Genomic DNA, 22,870 nt, shown 5'->3' on the forward strand with positions numbered 1-22,870 from the left:
GTACCAGCCCCCAGACCCACTGAATTCATTTCAGCAGAGGCTCCTCCAAGCCGTCGAGAGGGATGCAGCCCAACCTGATGCTCACATGAAGGAGGATGAAGAGACCCTCTTTGCCATGAGCCTGGTGCGAACACTGAAGAGGCTGCCTCAGCAAAGAAAAGCAGCAGTCAAGTTTAAAATGTATAAGCTGCTTTTCGAAGCCGAGTTCAATGGTACGTTTTTTTTTTCTCCACATCACAGGTAGTGTCATAAGTGTTGCGACAGTGAAGTAAAATAGGTCATTTTTACAGTATACTCATGTAGGCTAATTGGTATTTCAGATCAAAGTATTAATGAGGCAAATGTATAGCTGTTGTTTCTAGGTTACAAAATATCCCAAAACAACAGTTTGCTGTCTAAATATTTGCCTGTCATATTCATCTTTTGATCTGAAATACAAATTCTATGAGTAAACAGCAAGTAATACCAACTTTACCACACTGTTCCAATATTTATGCCTCTAACTACACTATACAAGCAGTATTTAGTTAACATAAATCTCACCTTTTATGGTGTTCTATTATGTTAAGCTTGTATGTGTTGTTTTTGTCTTTCCTTCCAGAGATGGAGTCAATTTAGCCGACCAGCTCACAAGAAGGACAGGAAGAGGAGAAGAGTTGTCTTGTTGTTGTTTTGACCCCCCCCCCCCCCCCATTGTACCTTTCTTTTCACACAAGTCAGTTCGGTTTAAATTCAGTCAATTCATAAAGTCATTTGTTTATAAAGTCTTAGGATAGCATTAATTATTAGTGTTACATATATTTCTGAATTGAATCTCATATACCGGAGAATTCACAGATGCTCTTGTTGGTCTCTTACGAGACTAAAAGGTCAATATATTTATTTCATTTAAAACCACTTGAAAACCAGGGTGTTGAAACTTTTTGTGAAGTTATGTTCCATCGACTGGTCCATGACGTCCAGGGGCCATTTGTTTGTTTAGCTGTGTTATGGCAACCTATTATTTTCTTTTTTTCAGAGACAGAGACACACACACCTCTCCTCCACTCCACTCCTCTCTGTACCTCAGATCTCCAGTGCCCTGCCCTCTCGCTCTTTATGGCCATGTCTGAAGTTCCCCTACTACGTCTAGGCTTTATGAGTAGTCCCTGTATCTGTCTGCAGTTGTGCTAAAATAACATGCTCTTGTTGTTCTCTTACAGATTACAGGCTATACATTCATTTTATTTATTTTTTACACGCACACACACACCTTTTTCAATAGTTTAATTTTTTAAAACATTTTTACAACACACATACCTGTCATGTTCTTTCCTGTACTTGAATACTTATTAAATTATAATGTTTTCATAGTTAGTTGTTTCAGTTGTTTATTAATATCTCATTTAGACTTAATCTGGTTATTTCTTCCCTACACCTTTGCAGATCTAAGACAAGATGAAAGTAAAAACACATTCTCTTCCTATTTAGTTTTTTTTCCACCTGGATTTTGTCAGGCCAGTGATCATGGTGGTAAACTGTACTATTTGTAGGTTACCCTTTCCCTTTGTTATCATACTAACTGTATGTTGTATAACCTTAATTAGTGCTCCTGCTCACCTGATGTACCATGCCAGGTGTGTATAATCCTGACGTTAATGGGAGAGGGAAGGGATTAACCCTTTGGGGAAAATGTTATACATGGAACCCAATACGCGTACTACCTGGAACCAAAAAGGGATCTCCTATGGGGACAGCCGGAGAACCCTTTTAAGTAGATAGTACCATTCTTTCTAAGAGTAGAGTTGGCCTGGGCTACAGTTTAATGATATAGTCATAGACTGAATTGTACTGTTTCAAGGCATTGTTAATGATGGTTACAATATAATTAGTAGAGCATAATAAACAGTAATGAGGTAGCTATATGAGTAGATATAATATGTGGGTGGAATTCAAGTTACACACAATATTGATCATTATTTTGAATTATATTAGACCATAGGATTCAGACCATAGGATTAATTAGACCATAGGATTCAGCTTCCGAGTTGGACGGTCCACGGTGGCCGTCATTGTCCCCTCTGTGGCACAAGCCATTTGGGACTGTCTGGTTGGTGAATACATGCCTGTCCCCAAGGAGGAAGACTGGAGGGCCATCGCTGCCGAGTTCCTGGAGGGGTAGAATTTCCCCAACTGTATTGGCTCCATAGTAATCCAGGCTCCACCGTGCTCAGGTTTGCAATTCTACAACTACAAGGGTACATATTCAGTTGTACTCTTGGCTGTAGTAGATGCCATCTACTGTTTCCGTGTTGTCGATGTTGGTGCTTACGGCAAGGGAAGTGATGGCGGGACCCTCCGGGACTCTGCCTTCGGCCAGGCACTTCAGAATGGCACCCTGGAGATTCCACCACCTGCATCACTCCCTGGAGCTGAAGACCTGGGACCTGTTCCTCACGTCTTCGTCGGCGACGAGGCCTTCCCTTTAAGACCCAACCTCATGAGGCCCTTCGCTGGACGCCAGCTGCCATTGCCAAAGCCTGTAAGGATCTTTAACAAACGACTGTCCAGGGCAAGGTTAGTTGTTGAATGTGCCTTTGGGATTCTGGCAGCCCGGGGGAGAATGTATCAGAGTGCTTGGTCTCAGCCCCTCAAATGTCGATGCCTGCGTGAAGGCCACATGTGTTCTCCACAACTACCGGCGGAGGTCATTCCAGGATTCTGGATGGAGATGGGCAAGCCAAAGGGTCACCTTCCTGATTTCACCAGGGCAGGTGCCAACAACGCCCCCAGACAGGCACTCCAGGTGAGGGAGAAGCTGACCACCTACTTCTCATTGCCAGCAGGTGAAGTCCCATGGCAGTATGCCGTGGAGTGAAACAGCTCTTTTAAGAACACAAAGGTTCTTTTAAGAACCATCCACCGTTGTCCATAAAATAAATAAAAATTCCCCAGATTACTTTATGTATCATTGTCTCTCTTCATTTGGAAGCTATATTTAAGTGACATTTGTGAATAAAGACCACACCTTAAACCTGGAACCAAAAATGGTTATCTATGGGGAAAGCAGAAGAGCACTTTTGGAACCTTTTTCTCTAAGAGTGTATGTGAGTCCAGTAAGAATGTAATGAATGACTAACTGTCTTGAACAACAATGGGTCCTGGAGAAGACTAGCCTACCTTCATCAGGGCAGAAGGCACCTAAACTTTCTTTTCATTTGGTAACATTGCATAATTAAAAAAGGATTATAAACCAACTTTGGGAAAAGTTATAGTCCTAATGAATATTCTGTAAAAGTACATCTGATGTCAAATAGGGACTATTTACTAGAGAGCCCTTTAGCTAGCTAGGTTGCACATAAAACAATGTATCAAATATCAATCAATTATGGTATCAAAGGCTTTAAAAATGTACTAGAATGTAGCTTACTGGAGACAAATCGCCAGGCGTTCAACTGGGCTGATGGACTCCATCAGGGCGATCCTGGCTCCAACCATCTGGAGCAGGTGATCGAACTGGCTTCGGTCCAGACGAAAGTAACGTCGGAATTCCTCTCCAAACATTCAAAGCTCTTGAATGAGACGGTGGAACTCCCCTGCCTGCTTTCGGGGCTTTAACCATTTCTGAACCTACACAAACCTGCGCTTTCGGTGGGGCTGGTCCCGGCCCAACAGCGTGATCAAGACCACCTTCCTCAACGTTGGTCTCATTGTTGAAAGAGCCTACTCTGCTATCTTGACTATTTATTATTGCATTTATTATTGCATTTCGGGAAATTATATTTTAGGCTCTCACAATTAATTTGTGGATGTCATCGAATAAATAATATACTTGGCAAATAAATGAATAAAAAACGTAAAATTCTCCAGTGAAACTGTTTTTATTATGTAATCCCATATTTTTTTGCTGAAAAAATTCAACATTCACATTTTGCTACTTTCTATCAAGTCTTCGCATACAATTTGACTCATAAGTTCGACACAGAACGCACGGCAACTGCCTCTGCAACGCAATGCTGCAAGGCAAACGCAGCGTTCCATTCGAAATGAATGTACTTCTGGTGTATGAAAACGCCAAACACAGTCGGTGTGTTCGAAGCATAAGAAGTGCACGATAAGGTTTGTTTTTAGCGCTCAAAACTCATAAAAAATAGTGGCGAGGGTGTGAGAGACTGCTGTAGTGCCATGGCAATTTGGTGGCTGCCTGCATGAGCCCCGGAAAATGAGTTTGCGTCACACCCGCCATACGAAGCCTTTCATATCAAGCATGCATTTACTTTAAAGGCTGTCAGATCTGACAGCATCGTGTCTCTGTCCAAGCGTGTTAACCAAGTGGATTTACAAAGATATAATTAAAAATAGGTTCGATTTTTTTTTCCTAGCATTTTTATGTTGAAAAAAAATCTTACATAGCCTATTAAATTATTTGGATTCCATATCTGAATAGATATATTGCCAGTCAATTTATCTTTATTATGCGTGTTTACCGGGTACTCAACTATTTGTGATTTCCTCTGGGCAGCTCACGTGTTACAAATGGGCGGATTCGATACAAACGACTGCAACATTTGTTAGAAATGTCCAATTTAGCGTTTGGATAGAAACCTCACAGGAAGAGGTCTTGAAGACGGATGTAAACCAATGACCAATGTCGCGAGCGGTAACGAACGGTTTGCCCAGTCATTTGTGATTTGACAAATGTTTCTCCCAACATTGTGACAGGCTAGTTGTACTTTCTTTCCTTGAGACGTGCTTTGGATTTCTCTTCTACATTCAACGATTAGGACCAGTAGCCTAATTACCGGGCAGAAACCAAGACATGGGGACTCAGGGTACTGGACGTAAAAGAAATCCCAATAAGGACAGGTCGACGGCCGAGGATGATACCCTTAATCTCATTGCAAGAGAGGTACGTTTTTTAGATTAGAAAACTATACGGAAGTGGGAAGTACCTTATTTTTCACACAGTTATTGATAAGGTCAGTAGAACCAATGTCCACTTGACAGTATTCATATTATTTCACGCTCATCCTTTTCCCTCCCCTTTCACCAAGTTGGCAGTAATATATTTTGATATATTCTAAATGTTGTGTTACAGCCTAAATTCAAAATTGATTACATTTTCCCCCCTCATCTATCTACACACAATGTATTAAATTTAAATGCATAAATTACATACTTCTGTAAGTATTCACACCCCTTTACCAAGACACTAAATTGAGCTCAGGTGCATCCAATGTCCTCAAATATATATGAAAATACTATGTCATGTCTCAAAATAGATATCTATCTTATTACTATTTATTTAACCTTTATTTAACTAGGCAAGTCCGTTAAGAAGAAATTCTTATTTCTTATTGTGGGCAGCAGGTAGCCTAGTGGTTAGAGAGTGTTGGGCCAGTAACCGAAAGGTTGCTAGATCAAATCCCTGACCTGACAAGGTAAAAATCTGTCGTTCTGCCCCTGAACAAGGCAGTTAACCCACTGTTCCTAGGCCGTCATGACTTTTCTAGTTAAATAAAATGTACAATGACAGCCTACTCCGGCCAAACCGGACAATGCTGGGCCAATTGTGCAATTCATTCTCGCTCAGCATCCAGCCTAACTGACACACAGCTTATTTTTTTCCGATTTTTGGCCACTTTTTTTGTTTTTCTTCTTCTCTGGCCTCCATTGATTTAGTCATTTTAATTTTGGCCATCCTACAAGGGTAAAAACTCCAATAACGTTTGAATGGATTATGATCAAGACATGAGGTTCGGACCATTGGTTTTCTTACAGGACTATCAACACCAATGAATATATTATTTTACCCATTGGTCAAAACATTTGTTTTGGATTGGACACCCTACATATGGTGACTTTCTGAGGGTGCCAACACACATTCTTTCTAGTTCTTAAATGGTCATATCATCATGCTGTACCAAGCCAACCATTTTAAGACACTTTTGGTAATACAGCTCAGGCAGTTTTAGAAGTACATGATTAGAGGGTGTAGTACTTCACCAGTGTGGTCCCTTTTAATAGAATGGGACCTGCAATGCACCACGGTAGAAACACAACTGTTGAATAGAAGGAAGTGTGGTCTGTTCAGACTCATACCGGATGTTGCATGAACTTTGTATCTCACCTCACACACCAGACACTCTAGTGACTGCTGCTTCATCATTACCCCTGGCAAGTCTGTAACAGTTGGCTATTTGAATGTTTCACTTTTCTGGTATCAAGTTAGCAGACTTTATTTACTTTACAGTCTGGGGGTATTTTTCTGGAGTTGCACATTCCTGCAGTTTAGTAATTGTTGCTTCCTCTAGTCAATGTGCAGTGGGCAGAACGTGCTGGTGAAGTTGCTAGTTGTGTTTTAGGGTTTGATAAATAGTGTGTCAAGGGGCAGTTCCCTATAGCTGCCCTTGCACATTTCCTGAGTTATGGTTTGGTTAAAAAACAATTGTCATTGGACTGTTTGCTGTTGGAAGGTAGCTTGGTGTAGTTTCAGGACAGTTGGCTAAATGCTGTATACTATAACTGCTATAGACAGTCAGTAAAGAGAAAATACTGTGCCTTTTTAAGTGCAGATTGGGTCGAGTCCCACACTGACCATCCTGTCAAGGGGCTGCATGTCAGTCTGGATGTGCTGGCCGATTCTGCTACAAGGGCTTTAAAAATAGAAAGGCCCTGAAATATCAGCTGTTACTGCACACTGCATTCAGATTGGGTCTGTCGTGGGGGATAGGCCATGCCGATTAATCGGTCAACCTCTAATTCTTATAACCTGACGATCGGAGGCAGTTGATCTGAATTAAGCTTCTATTTGTATGCCATTAATAATAGGGATCCCTATGTCTACACCAGAGTTACTCGGATGAACCATTCAAAACATATCCCACATGAACAGGTGGTAATATTCTATGGACGACAAACAGCGAGCCCACTGTTTTCAATACAAGAAACTCTGAAGCATTATTCAGACCAAAGGTTGGGATATGGGAATGAAACAGTCCATCAGCAATTACATTTTCTACACAGGTAGTGTTCTCACAATTGAGTCTTTGAATAGTACCCAGTGTTGATGATTGTAAGGAGGCACAGACTCCATCTTTGAAGTAGTATGGGTGTAGAGGGATTTACCTCATACATTTGATAAACAAAACAGCGTCTTAACACTTGCTGTGGGTACACTCCAAAACTATCTTTTGATAGTTTTTTTATTTTTTTATTCCACTGTAAATAGAGTCCCAAAAATGTTTGCATGTTAAGTCAAGTTTTCAAGATCTAGCACTTTCATGCAGACAGAAATACAGAAGGTATGACTCACTTTGTGTCATATGATTGTATTTACAGTGGACTAATGGGGGGGGAAAAATCCATTTAAGGGCACTGTTTTGTTTGTCAGGTAAATAGTTTGGGATCACCTTTGGCAAGAGAAGCAAGAGGGCTTACTGCTTTTGTAGTGGAACCACATGTCATTTTTATTTAAACAATAAGCTAATTGTCCTGGGTGCAAGCCCATACGAGTTTTCATTGTTTGTGTAATGCCATTGTACAATTATACGTGCGCATTTCTAAGGAATTTGGTTTGTTTTTAAAAGTAGCTAGCATAATTTTTTTCTGCCATTGGCGCATCCAGAAGAAATGATCTCCGCACGTGTTTTCTATCATGGGTGCCACCGTGTGCTATGATCACCTCCTGTTCAATGTAGCCTATTCTGCGATCAACTAATTTTCTTGACCGCAATGGCTCCCTGTAAAATCCACATACTGTAGGGTCCATGGTTAGACTAGCTTCATTTGATTCATTTCCAGAGTTCAGACCCTGAATTATGATTTGAATGTCCTAGATGGGGGGGTTTTAGCAAAAGTTACAATTAGTCACATTGATCTTGTTTCTGTCTACATAGGTGTCCTACATCCTGCAGTTGTAGTGAAAAGTGTGAACATGATCTGAGTAATCTGAATGCATGTATGTTGAAAACCTGTCTTACTACTGTCAGTGAGGATATGGATTATGTCTGTAGAAGGTGAAAGCTTTAGTGTAGATTGAATAACCACGGGATACCCCACTGGGGATGCCTTTCTAAGTGATAGTGAGGGAAGATGAAATTATTGAAACCCCGAGAAAGGGTCAAATAAGTTCCCATTCGTCCTGCTGCACCTGCGTGACACTTTCTTTACAAACCGGCATGTCTTGGATTGCTGTATCATCTTTGCAGGAATACCATTCACGAGAGTGGTGGACGGAAATATAGACGCAGGGCATCCTCTGACCAGGCCAGTGTCTGTATCGGTGCTGATTGCTGTCAAGTATTCTGTTGACGCTGGTGTGTTTTGTCTGAGTGCGGTTGGGAGACAAAGTAAGCCGCGGATTAAGTTGCCAGGTCAGCGTTAAGTGACAGACTGAGGGGCAGTGGAGCGATGAGGGGGTGAATCAAGTGTTAAGGGAGGATTAGTCTGGGACTCTGAAGCAAGGAGGGACACAACACACCGTCTTCCTTAATCTGACTGTCATCAATAGGACAGGCCAGATAATTGGCAGTCCTACACATGTGCGTAGGCACACCACACAAATGCATGCAGTCACGTACACACAGATAAATGCAGAGATGTATTTCAAAACTGCATACATATGGACAATTAGGCTAAATTATTAAACAATTTAACAATGAGCTGTCATTTCACTCCTGTTTGAACTCCAGCATTTCCAAATCTATTAGTTTAGCTAAAAAGTTAGACAAATAAAAAAGCAGACTGAGGCTCACACAAACATGCAGATGCAAACATTTAGTACTTCAAACATTTCCTCCATATGTTGAGACATGGACGAGTGGGTTCGGTTAGACTAACCTGCTCTGACCCCTAAAAAGGGAAGTCTCCATATATGGAGGCACTGTGCTTTGGCTTCCTCTTGGTGACATCACACACACAGGACCCGTAGAGATTATCACAAACGCCTTCCTGTTGATTTGCTTCTACTGTGCTCCCTCCCTACCTGGGGAAGCACAGTTCATTGGTCAAAGTCTCTTAATGCTTGTGTTGATTGGTTTGTAGGAAGGAAGAAACCACATGTCAAGAATAAACAGTACTGTCAATGCTGTAGAGGTAATTGTGTCATATTGCCTAATCAATCCCCTCATCATTACAAGCAAAGGCATGTGAAATGTTCACTTGCTGCACACAATGGCTGATTGAGTTTGACCTCTATGTAGGACAAGGATTTTAAGATGAGGGAAGATTATTATTATTATTTTATGAGCATGGCCTTATTTCTATTACAGCATATTGGATGACTGTCATTCCTATTCCATTCACCCAACTCAATGTGACATTGACAGGTTTAAGCTACTTCAAGATACAAAGATTTTCCCAATACAGCCTTGCACACTCTTGCATGCATCTAGCTGATTTTAGGGTGTACTCAACAGTTACAAAAGAGTTTGTTAAAAAATGTTTCTTAATCAGCAGAATGAATACACCCCTGATCACATGCAAAAACAGTTCACTTTCATAGCAGCCACATCAACAGCATGATCACTTTGCTCATTGTATATACATTTGAAGTCGGAAGTTTACATGCCGTTAGGTTGGAACCACTCCACAAATTTCTTGTTAACAAACTATAGTTTTGGCAAGTCGGTTAGGACATCTACTTTGTGCATGACAGAAGTAATTTTTCCAACAACTGGTTTTGGAGCAGTGGCTACTTCCTTGCTGAGCAGCCTTTCAGGTTATGTCGATATAGGAGTCGATTTACTGTGGATGTAGATACTTTTGTACCTGTTTCCTCCAGCATCTTCACAAGGTCCTTTGCTGTTGTTCTGGGATTGATTTGACCTTTTCGCACCAAAGTACGTTCATGTCTGGGAGACAGAACGCGTCTCCTTCCTGAGTGGTAAGACGGCTGCGTGGTCCGATGGCTTTTATACTTGCGTACTAATGTTTGTACAGATGAACGCGGTACCTTCAGGCGTTTGGAAATTGCTCCCAAGGATGAAACAGACTTGTGGAGGTCTACAATTTTTTTTTTTTCTGAGGTCTTGGCTGATTTCTTTTGATTTTCCCATGATGTCAAGCAAAGAGGCACTGAGTTTGAAGGTAGGCCTTGAAATAGTACATCCACAGGTACACCTCCAATTGACTCACTATGTCAATTAGCCTATCAGAAGCTTCTAAAGCCATGACATCATTTTCTGGAATTTTCCAAGCGCTTTAAAGGCACCGTCAACTTAGCGTATGTAAACTTCTGACCCACGGGAATTGTGATACAGTGCATTATAAGTGAAATAATCTCTGTAAACAATTGTTGGAAAAATTACTCTGTCATGCAAGTAGATGTCCTAACCGACTTGCCAAAACTATAGTTTAACAAGAAATTTGTGGAGTGGTTGAAAAACGAGTTTTAATGACTCGAACATAAGTGTATGTAAACTTCCGACTTCAACTGTGTATGTATGTATGTATGTATGTGTTAATCGGTATCGGCTTTTTTTTGGTCCTCCAATAATCGGCATCGGCGTTCAAAAATCCTAATCGGTCGACTTCTAATAGGTATGCACGGTAGCTTTGACATCCGATTTAACATCGGCGTTAAACTAGACATTGGGCCGATACCGATGTTTGCATTTTTAGCTAATATTGGCCGATTCCAATATGTTTACTGACTATATCGTGCATCCCTAGATATTTTCCTTGCCAAAACAATACCGATATTTAAAATTTTAGCGGCCCCTTTAAGCATTCTAGTGTAGTACACACATGGACGCAGCGGTCTAAGGCACAGCATCTCATTGCAAGAGGCGTCACTACAGTCCCTGGTTCGAATCCAGGCTGTATCACATCTGGCCGTGATTGGAAGTCCCATAGGGCGGCGCACAATTTGGCCCAGCGTCGTTCGGGTTTGGCCTGGGTAGGCCGTCATTGTAAATAAGAATTTGTTCTTAACTGACTTGCCTAGTTAAATAAAGGTGTTACACACACAAAAGTTATTTTGTTGGTATTTATTCATGTCCCCATTACCATTTAAAACATAATCAAAACCTATTTATTTCACATACTTGCTGTTTTGTTTATTTGTTCAGTCGTTTCATTCTCAACCAGGATTTCTCATAGTATTGGAACGCTGTTTGGGTCTTTGCATGCCAAATAACTCTATTTAACGTGAAATAAGCTTGTTGACCAATCAGGACCTGAATATGACTGCACAATACTTTAACGCATTCTTACATTTTTTTACGTAGTTATTACACTCACTCGTATTTCATGTCACAACGATTCATCGATACATAGCATAAAATCTGTTTCAGTAGCTAACTAATATATATATATAGATAGATTGATGTCATCTAAAATAACCCAAATTTATAAGACAGTTATTATTTGACTAATGGTGGTTGGACCCATCTGTGAAGCTAGCCACAATAAGGATTTAACGCTGACCTGGAGAGTTACATTTTTTTTTTTTTAATGTATTTATTTTTTCTCGATTCCCCTCTGAAAGGCTGCACATAAACATGCTGCACATCTTATGTTCTCCATGCAAACTTGAACCCATCAGCAATCCCATCGACATGAACTTTGGATCTTACTTCTGACACCAAATGTAGATAATTCTGGGGACAGGCATGGTTAAGGTTCCTGCAGCACTTTGTTAAATGGCACAGAGCTGTGTGTCAGCATCCCCCACATTTGATGCAGTGCGATGAACTAACTCTGCGTCTTCAGAGGACAGTCACACCATTTGAAATCCACCTAAATGATTTTTTGACAGAACTCTGGGCCATATAGGTCAGAAAAAATAGCTGTGCAGGAGAGGAGCAGCAGGAGGGGAAAGCGATTGCTCTCCCCCTCTCTCACGGACATTATCGTGTATTGTTATTTATTATACCTCCTATGTGATGCAGGTTTTGTTGTGTGTGTTTGTGGTCTACAGTGTACTGCAGGCCTTTGTATTTGTGCATAAATGTGAAACCCCAACAGAAATATGTGATGGGAAGATGTTGTTCTCTGTGAATTGTATAGGAAAGGGTCTGTCAGTATGACTGAGGTTGTGAGACCGAACAACTTTGTCAGCTTTCTAACTTCCTTCCTGTAATTGTTACAGTACTTGAATTAACAATTAGTGTTTTAAACTAGATGTAAACCAACTTGTTTCAGCTGTTCCTTTTACCCAGTTGTGAACTTGCAACGTTATTACCTTCTCTTCGGGTACATCAACTACCACTCTCTATGTTGATTGACTGATGTGACCAATACTTGACTCCAAGATTACTTTGTGTGTAGCCAGGTGGGGTTAGAGTAATGCTTTGAGATAATGACTAGTATTAGCAAATGCTATTGCTAATCACTAATGGCTGCATATAGTGCATTTTATGGCTGCACTGTCTGTGTTTTGATAAAGATGAGGGGGTCAGTTGTTCCTCGACTTTTGACCATTTTATTTGGATTCATTACGTCTGTCATTAAGAAGTGGTTTGGTCCAAATCGGATGTTAGGTATTATATTTAATAATCATTATAAGAATCCTTTAAATTTAAATGGCCAATTTTGGTACAATCAATTGGCTTAAATTCTCAGTTAAAACATTCCTGAAAAATTTTGTTGAAAGAACATTTATCTTAGAAACGGGTAACTACAGAAACCATTTCAGAACAATCTGAGATGGTGGGTGTCATGGCTTGCTGAAACTAAATGGAATGACCCTGTCCTTAGCTTGTGAGCCACTTGTGGTCGGAGTGGGACTTAAAGGGGATAGGCTAGGCTAATGGTAATGACAACTGCTATACCACAGGGCTCACAGGGAAAACTCTTCCCTTAGGTGGGATTTTAAGGCTGAAGCTAACAAGAAATCTCATGCCACGGAGCTCTCTATGTAACTCCTACTCTCCCCTGGGAGCTAACGAAAGCTCAACGTGGCTTACTGGAGATCGGAGAAGTAAAGCCATTCCAAAGAGATCCACTAATCGTCTTTCTTGAACTGACCGTACACAAACACAAACACACACACACACCTACACTCTGCTTTAGAATTACAAGTACACTGAGGAATGATTTAACTGAGGGAGCAACTATCACACCATTTTAAAAACGCATTCAAATAGTATAGTACTATTAAATTAATGACCACCAATGATCCTGATGAACCCATTCTTGGCATCGCTACAAGTTGTTCATGGCTGTTTACCACTTATCAGAAAAGGATTTCCCAGAAGTGGGTCTCGCTTGGTAGGCACTAGGCAGCCTTCCACTTCTCTGGAAAATGATTCCGTTCCAGACGCTTTCAAGAACAGACTAAGGCGGACGGTCTTGCCGGAATCTAATGTAAACTCCCTGAGCTGACATTTCCATTCCTCTAAACCACTACTACATCATCCACCTTTCCTCACTGGTACTCTGTGGCCTCTACCAGTGGTGTATGCTGTTACAGGAAAAAAGGCTCTGTTCCAATCGAAAATGCATCCTTCCTCCATTCTTGAAAGTAATCCCTGATCTCACACTGTTGAATAGGTGACGGCTGGGCTAGCTTTCATCTTATCTAATTGTGTGAGATCAGTGATTACTTCAAGAAAACTAGGAAGGCAGAACTCATTTCAACAGGGCCTAGAGTTGCATTGTGGAGTTCACAGGTCAAGGCAGTGGACTATAAACTGGTCTGGTATGTTTCACAACGACAGGGAGAGAGTTCTCTTTCACTACTGCCTGTATGGAACACACAAGCAAGTCCTGCAGGCTCTAGTTTTGTCTTATTATTGTCATGTGGTCAAGTGATGCAAATAAAGACCTAGTTAAGCTGCAGCTGGCCCAAAACAGTGACACATCTTGCTCTTCATGGTAATCAGAAGGCTAATATAAATACTATGCATGCCAGAGTTGAAGAGAGACTGACTGCATCACTTTTTATAACAAATGTTGTTAAATTCCAAATTGTTTGCATAGTCAATTTACACACAGTTCTGACACACACACGCTAACCCTACCAGACATGCCACCAGGGGTCTTTTCACAGTCCCCAAGTCCAGAACAAATTCAAAGAAGCATACAGTATTATATAGAGCCATTATTGCATGGAAGTCACATCTCATATTGCTCAAATAAACCCGTAAACCTGGTTTAAAAAAAAAAACGGGTCAAGCAACACCTCACTGCAAAATGCTTCTCCAGTATTTGACATAGAGATTGTGTGTATGTATTGATATGTAGGCTATGTCCCGTTTTTACATTTGTAGTTCTGTCCTTGAACTGTTCTTGTCTAATGTTCTGTATTATGTCATATTTCATGCTTTGTGTGGACCCAAGGAAGAGTAGCTGCTGCTTTCTCAACAGCTAATGGGGATCATAATAAAATACCAAATGTCACCCTACATTTCTGTAGAAGAAAGTGAATGACGAGGACCTTTTTTAAACACATGGTCTGGAGTTGGGGAAACGCAGAGGGGCGAGGGAGGAGGCGTTAGAGCATTCTGTGCAAGCTTGTACAGTGACCCCACCTAGAGGCACATTCTGACAGCCCCAGGGACAGGAAGGAAGTGCTTACGCACGCTCTCACACACTCTGGCGATCTCCCTCTCTAACACTGTCACTTTGAAGGAAAAGGCCCTGCTCTCACTCAAGTGGATCCAAGTCAACATGCATGAGACACACACACACACACACATACACACATAAAGCATGGCCATACCCACAGCAATGCTTTTCAAGCTAGGCTGAAAAGACGGGCTACATGGCCTCCTCTTCCTAATATTCTGATGTCCAATCGCTGGAAAATCAACTTTGAACTCAGAAAGGCTTCAATCACAGAGGGACATCAGGGAATGCTGTTTCTTTGTTTGTACAGAGCCATGGCTTACGGACATTACACTCGACTCTGCTATTCAACCAGACAGCTTTTCCATTTTCCATATGGATAACACGACAGGTTCTGGTAAGAGTAGGGGGGAGGTGTACGCTTCCTCATCAACCATTCCTGGTTTACCGAAGTTGAAAACATCTCAAGCTCCTGTTCACCTGACCTGGAGTTGCTAAAATGCCAACCCACTATATGCTGAGGTAATTCACGTGTGTTATCACAGCTGTGTACATACCGCCACAACAAACATCAAGGTGGCACTCCGCGAACTGTGCAAGAATCCTCTCACCCGGAAGCAGTCTGTATTGTCGTGGGATATATTAACCAAGCACGTTTTAAAACATTCTTCCAAATATCACGAATATGTATCCTGCCCCACGAGAGGAAACAACATACTGGACCATGTACATACAAACATCCAATCAGATCACGTCTCCCTGTTCCTACTCCCCACCTACAAGCATCAATTCAAGAGCGAGCCACCAACAGCGGTTCTGGACAGAGGAGGCAGACTCAATGCTGCAGGACTGTTTTGATAAAATTGATTGGAATATGTTCAAAGATTCATCCACCCAGGCCTCATCCATCAACATTGAGGAGTGTACATCGTCAGTCACAGGCTTCATTAGGAAGTGTGTCTGTTGTACCCAAAATAACAATCCGGACATACCTCAACCAAAAACCCTGGATGACCGGAGATATCTGTGCCATGACGAGAGCCCGTACTGCCGCATTCAATGTCAGCAGAACGAACCTTGATGACTCGGTGGTGCGCAAAGCATACAAGACAAGCAGGTGCGAGCTCCACAAATCCATTAGGGACACAAAAAGACAATACAGACTCAAACTTTAATTGATGTTCCAGCTGTCTAGTGCCCACCAAAACCTCCCTCCGAGACGAGCTTAACACATTCTATGCTCGCTTCGAGGCAGACAACACAACCAGGTGCTTTCGCTCTCTGAGGCTGATGTGAGAAACTCTTGAGTGAATACTTATGGCATCCCTGGCCGCGTCCTCAGTGTTTGCTGACCAGTTAGCAGGCGGCTTCTCGAACGTCTTCAACCTGTCCTTGGCTGTAGTGCCCACCTACTTCAGAGACCACCATCATCCCAGTGCCCAATAAAAACAAGGTGACATGCCCAAATGACTATCGCCCCGTTGCACTCACCCCGGTCATCATGAAGTACTTCGAGGGGTTGGTCATGGCCGACGTCAAGGCCAGCATGCCAGGCATTGGACCCACTCCAAATTGCCTACTGCTCCACCAGGTCCATGGAAGATGCTATTTCCATCGCTATTCACACGGCCCTAACACATCTGGACAAAAGGAACACCTATTTGAGAATGCTGTTCATTGACTACAGTTCAGCATTCAACACTATTGTTCCCGCCAAGCCCTGGGTCTGGACACTACCCTATGTAACTGGATCCTGGACTTCCTGATGGGTAGACCACAGGATGTGAGGATTGGCAACAACACCTCCTCCACACTGACTCTTAACACAGGGGCCCCCCAGGGGTGTGTCCTCAGCCCTCTGCTGTACTCCCTGTTCACCCACGACTGCGTGTCTTTGCACGACACCAACTCCATCAAGTTTGCTGATGACACCATGGTTGTAGGCCTGATGACCAACAATGATGAGTCAGCTTAGTTGAAACTGGAGCAGCAGAATGGCCAGGTGGACTGGGGACAGCAAGGAGTCATCATACCAGGTAGTCCTGAGGTATGGTCCTAGGGCTCAGGTCCTCCGAGAGAAAGACAGAAAGAGAGAATTAGAGAGAGCATATTTAAATTCACACAGGACACCGGATAAGACAAGAGAAATACTCCAGATGTAACAGACTGACCCTAGCCCCCCGACACATAAACTACTGCAGCATAAATACTGGAGGCTGAGACAGGAGGGATCAGAAGACACTGTGGCCCCATCCGATGATACCCCCGGACGGGGCCAAACAGGCAGGATATAACCCCACCCACTTTGCCAAAGCACAGCTCCCACACCACTAGAGGGATGTCTCCAACCACCAACTTACCGTCCTAAGACAAGGCCGAGTATGGCCCACAACGATCTCCGCCATGGCACAACCCAAGGGGGGGCGCCAACCCAGACAGGAAGACCACGTCAGTGACTCAACCCACTCAAGTGACGCACCCCTCCCATGGACGGCATGGAAGAACACCAGTAAGCCAGTGACTCAGCCCTGTAAAAGGGTTAGAGGCAGAGAATCCCAGTGGAAAGAGGGGAACCGGCAAGGCAGAGACAGCAAGGGCGGTTCGTTGCTCCAGCCTTTCCGTTCACCTTCACACTCCTGGGCCAGACTATACTTAATCATAGGACCTATTGAAGAGATAAGTCTTCAGTAAAGACTTAAAGGTTGAGACTGAGTCTGCGTCTCTCACATTGGTAGGCAGACCATTCCATAAAAATGGAGCTCTATAGGAGAAAGCCCTACCTCCAGCCGTTTGCTTAGAAATTCTAGGGACAATTAGGAGGCCTGCGTCTTGTGACCGTAGCGTACGTGTAGGTATGTACGGCAGGACCAAATCGGAAAGATAGGTAGGAGCAAGCCCATGTAATGCTTTGTAGGTTAGCAGTAAAACCTTGAAATCAGCCCTTGCCTTAACAGGAAGCCAGTCTAGGGAGGCTAGCACTGGAGTAATATGATCACATTTTTTGGTTCTAGTCAGGATTCTAGCAGCCGTATTTAGCACTAACTGAAGTTTATTTAGTGCTTTATCCGGGTAGCCGGAAAGTAGAGCATTGCAGTAGTCCAGCCCAGAAGTAACAAAAGCATGGATACATTTTTCTGCGTCATTTTTGGACAGAAAGTTTCAGATTTTTGCAATGTTACGTAGATGGAAAAAAGCTGTCCTTGAAACAGTCTTGATATGTTCTTCAAAAGAGAGATCAGGGTCCAGAGTAACGCCGAGGTCCTTCAGTTTTATTTGAGACGACTGTACAACCATCCAGATTAATTGTCAGATTCAACAGAAGATCTCTTTGTTTCTTGGGACCTAGAACAAGCATCTCTGTTTTGTCCGAGTTTAAAAGTAGAAAGTTTGCAGCCATCCACTTCTTTATGTCTGAAACACAGGCTTCTAGCGAGGGCAATTTTGGGGCTTCACCATGTTTCATTGAAATGTACAGCTGTGTGTCGTCCGCATAGCAGTGAAATTTAACATTATGTTTTCGAATGACGTCCCCAAGAGGTAAAATATATAGTGAAAACAATAGTGGTCCTAAAACGGAACCTTGAGGAACACCGAAATGTACAATTGATTTGTCAGTGGACAAACCATTCAGAGACAAACTGATATCTTTCCGACAGATAAGATCTAAACCAGGCCAGAACTTGTCCATGTAGACCAATTTGGGTTTCAAATCTCTTCACACACATCACAACTACTGCTACCAGACTTGGCATTCTGCACAATTTAAACACTTGCTCCCCCAATCCCTCCTTCCCCAAAATACCTGCTCGTCAAACATCTCATTCCAGAATCGTTGGTCTCCCCCCCCCCCCCCCCCCCCCCCCCCCTTTGCTACAGCCTGCACTGTTCTGGGAAGGCTTTCCACTAGATGTTGGAACATTGCTGCGGGGACTTGCTTCCATTCAGCCACGAGCATTAGTGAGGTTGAGCACTGATATTGGGCGATTAGGCCTGGCTCGCAGGTGGCGTTTCAATTAATCCCAGAGGTGGTATTTTCTTATTTCGTATTGTTGTCTAAGGAACTTGCAAGTAAGCATTTCATTGGACGGTATATACCATGTGTATCCTGTACATACAACTAATAAAACTAGAACATTTCACGTAAATATACAAACCGGAATACACACGATTATTTCTGTAAAAGACTCTTTAAATAAATAATGTAGCTCCCTTTTGATAGTCACTTAGTCAGGTGCTTATTTTACTCACATACCAGCCTTCCAAATGAAACCTTGATTTTTTAAAAATGTATATTATCAAGGGTTGCATGTGTCTGTTTGCCTTTCCTAATGTATTTAAAGATTGAATCATTGTGTGCCATATACTGTAGAATATTACAAAATAAGCAATGTTCTATTATTAATGGAAGTTGACGTGGTTAATTTCCCAGCAGTGCATTGCAACATACTGTTGGGAACATGAGCCCTGTCTAGGAAAATTATTTCTGGTGACATGTTCATCCTCTCCATTTATAGATGTTGGAGTTCATGCTAAACTAATGATCTCTCTCATTCTCCCTTGCTCTCTATTCATCTTCCCTTTCTTTCTCCCTGTTTTCATCTTTCTCTCTAACTTAGGCAGAGGCCAGGCTTGCTCTGAAGAGGGTGGCCAGGGCAGAGGCCAGAGAAATCCGTATGAAGGAGCTGGAGAGACAACAGGAGGAGGTATAACTAAAGAGCACTACATTACACCCCAATACACACACAATGTTTACACTTATGTTATAGAACACATGCACACAAACATGCATGCAAAATAGTATCCATACCTACAGAACAACTACAGTTCAAAACGACAGACAAAACCAGACCTGATGTAGTAAGGTACCTTACAATGACTTAATCCCAAAACTACCCCAAGCTTTAGGCACCATGACCCATGACCAAGGAGTCAGGTCGGGAAGCGGTGTCTGCTATTAAAGACAAAAGGCATTTCCTGTGAACAGTGTTTCATTCTTAAACGTCCTGTGCCAGGGTGGGTCCAGACGTCACCAGTGTTAATGGTGTGCCGTAATCTCCATTGCACTAGAATGCACAGCTGGTCATTTCTACCAAACAAATTAGCCTACACTCTTAAGTCATAGTGTGAGACTTTGGCAACTATTTTTGTCTGCGTGCAGTTTGAAGGAAATTGCTAACTAGCGTAAGCGCAGTTGCTAACTACATAGATTTAGCACAACTGCTAACTAGTGTTAGCAGAATGACTAAGTCTTCTCTAACGTTATTTAGCAATCGCTTGTGAAACTACCTTCAAACTACACACAGAGACATAAAAATGAATTGCCAAAAAGTCACATTATCCCTTTAACACCATGAGTATAATCAACAGCCAAGAACATTATCATTAGAGATCTAGGAAATAAGGGATCCTAGTTTTGCCTTTTGGACCCATCGTTTCTTAATAAGATGAGTCTAATCTTAGAGTGATCTTGAAGTTATGCAATCCTTACATCTAGAATATTCTAGAGCACATGGTACTACCTAGTTGCCAGCTTACAGTGCATTCGGAAGGTATTCAGGCCCCTTAACTTTTTCCACATTTCGTTTTAGAATAAGGTTCTAATGTATTAAATTGTTTTGTTTCCCTCATCAATATACAAACAATACCCCATAATGACAAAGCAAAAGCAGGTTTTTAGAAATGTTTGCAAATGTATTAAAAATATAAAAACTAAGGACCTCTCGAGTGGGGGGGGGGGGGGGGGGGGGGGGCGCGTTGCGTTCTGTGCATATTTTTAAACAGCTGGTGCCGGAAATCTAAGGAAGTCTCTAGATTTTGCTCGCCTGAAGTAGTGTGTACTGTGATAAATTGCAGGCCACACTTCTTGCCTAGAGAGTTCTCAGCTATACTTTTCGTGGCTGTTTATTTACCACCACAAACAGATGCTGGCACTAAGACCGCACTCAGTGAGCTGTATAAGGAAATGAGAAAACAGGAAACCACTCACCCAGAGGCGGCGCTCCTAGTGGCCGGAGACTTTTTAATGCAGGGAAACGTAAATCAGTTCTAACAAATCTCTATCAACATGTTAAATGTGCAACCAGAGGGAAAAAAATTCTAGATCACCTGTACTATACACACACAGAGACGTGTACTAAGCTCTCCCTCGCCCTCCATTTGGTAAATCCGACCACAACTCTATCCTCCTGATTCCTGCTTACAAGCAAAAATTAAAGCAGGAAGCACCAGTGACTCGGTCTATAAAAAAGTGGTCAGATGAAGCAGATGCTAAACTACAGGACTGTTTTGCTATCACAGACTGGAACATGTTCCGGGATTCTTCCGATGACATTGAGGAATACACCACATCAGTCACTGACTTTATCAATAAGTGCATTGAGGACATCGTCCCCACAGTGACTGTTCGTACATACCAGAAGCCATGGATTACAGGCAACATTCACACTGAGCTAAAGGGTAGAGCTGCCGCTTTCAAGGTGCGGGACTCTAACCCGGAAGCTTACAAGAAATCCCGCTATGCCCTGCGACGAACCATCAAACAGGCAAAGCGTCAATACAGGGCTAAGATTGAATCATACTACACCGGCTCCGACGCTCGTCGGATGTGGCAGGGCTTGCGAACTATTACAGACTACAAAGGGAAGCAAAGCCGCGAGCTGCCCAGTGACACGAGCCTACCAGACAAGCTAAATCACTTCTATGCTCGCTTCGAGGCCAGCAACACTGAGGCATGCATGAGAGCATCAGCTGTTCCAGACGACTGTGTGATCATGCTCTCCGTAGCCGACGTGAGTAAGACCTTTTTAAACAGGTCAACATACACAAGGCTGCGGCTCCAACTGGCAGGTGTCTTCACTGACATTTTCAACATGTCCCTGATTGCGTCTGTAATATCAACATGTTTCAAGCAGACCACCATAGTCCCTGTGCCCAAGAACACCAAGGCAACCTGCCTAAATGACTACAGACCCACATCCGTAGCCATGAAGTGCTTTGAAAGGCTGGTAATGGCTCACATCAACACCATTATCCCAGAAACCCTAGACCCACTCCAATTTGCATACCGCCTAAACAGATCCACAGATGATGCAAGCTCTATTGCACTCCACACTGGCCTTTCCCACCTGGACAAAAGGAACACCTATGTGTGAATGCTGTTCATTGACTACAGCTCAGCGTTCAACACCATAGTACCCTCAAAGCTCATCACTAAGCTAAGGAACCTGAGACTAAACACCTCCCTATGCAACTGGATCATGGAATTTCTGATGGGCCGCCCCCAGGTGGTGAGGGTAGGTAGCAACACATCTGCCATGCTCATCCTCAACACTGGAGCTCCCCAGGGGTGTGTGCTCAGTCCCCCCCTGTACTCCCTGTTCACCCACGACTGCATGGCCAGGCATGACTCTAACACCATTAAGTTTGCAGACAACACAACAGTGGTAGGCCTGATCAACGACGAGACGGCCAATAGGGAGGAGGTCAGAGACCTGGCCGGGTGGTGCCAGAATAACAACCGATCCCTCAACGTAACCAAGACCTAAGGAGATGATTGTGGACTACAGGAAAAGGAGTATCGAGCACGTCCCCATTCTCATCGATGGGGCTGTAGTGGAGCAGGTTGAGAGCTTCAAATTCCTTGTTGTCCACATCAACAAGAAACTAGAATGGTCCAAACACACTAAGACAGTCGTGAAGAGGGCATGACAAAGCCTATTCCCCCTCAGGCACAACGCTGTGTACTACTACCTTCACAGAACTGCCGCAAACTGGCTCTAAACAGAATGTCGGAGGCAGGTAAGGCAGGTCCTCATCAGACCTCACCGGCAACAACATCGCCTATGGGCACAAACCCACTGTCGCTGGACCAGACAGGACTGGCAAAAAGTGCTCTTCACTGACAAGTCACAGTCTTGTCTCACCACGGGTGATGGTCGGATTCGTGTTTATCGTCGAAGAAATGAATGTTATACCGAGGCCTGTACTCTGGCGCGGGATCGAGGTGGAGGGTCCGTCATGGTCTGGGGCGGTGTGCCACAGCGTCCACGTTCTGAGCTTGTTGTCATTGCAGGCAATCTCAACGCTGTGCGTTACAGGGAAGACGTCCTCCTCCCTCATGTGGTACCCTTCCTGAAGGCTCATCCTGACATGACCCTCCAACATGACAATGCCACCAGCCATACTGCTTGTTCTGTGCGTGATTTCCTGCAAGACAGGAATGTCAGTGTTCTGCCATGGTCAGCGACGAGACCGGACGGATCTCAATCCCATTGAGCACGTCTGGGACCTGTTGGATCAGAGGGTGAGGGCTCTGATTTCTCCCCCCCACCCCCCACCCAGACATGTCCGGGAACTTGCAGGTGCCTTGGTGGAATAT

General features: G+C 43.1%; 1 protein-coding gene across 8 annotated transcripts in view; it reads left to right on the top strand.

Moving 5' to 3' along the window:
* Positions 1 to 3,968: 3,968 nt before the first annotated feature.
* lrrfip1a (leucine rich repeat (in FLII) interacting protein 1a) overlaps positions 3,969 to 22,870 on the top strand; it is a 76,054-nt gene continuing 57,152 nt past the window's right edge. For 2 of the 8 annotated variants that reach the window (XM_082968862.1, XM_082968856.1), the window contains exons 1-2: positions 3,974 to 4,888; positions 19,110 to 19,196. In XM_082968862.1, the coding sequence (XP_082824988.1) occupies positions 4,799 to 4,888; positions 19,110 to 19,196 (177 nt within the window). In that variant the 5' untranslated portion in view covers positions 3,974 to 4,798. Of the gene's footprint in view, positions 4,889 to 19,109; positions 19,197 to 22,870 lie in introns of all 8 variants that reach the window. The other 6 variants (XM_082968855.1, XM_082968860.1, XM_082968858.1 and 3 more) reach the window with 4 other exon arrangements.

Source organism: Salmo salar, chromosome 25, assembly GCF_965601325.2.
Source record: "Salmo salar chromosome 25, fSalSal1, whole genome shotgun sequence".
Classification (NCBI taxonomy): Eukaryota; Metazoa; Chordata; class Actinopteri; order Salmoniformes; family Salmonidae; genus Salmo; species Salmo salar.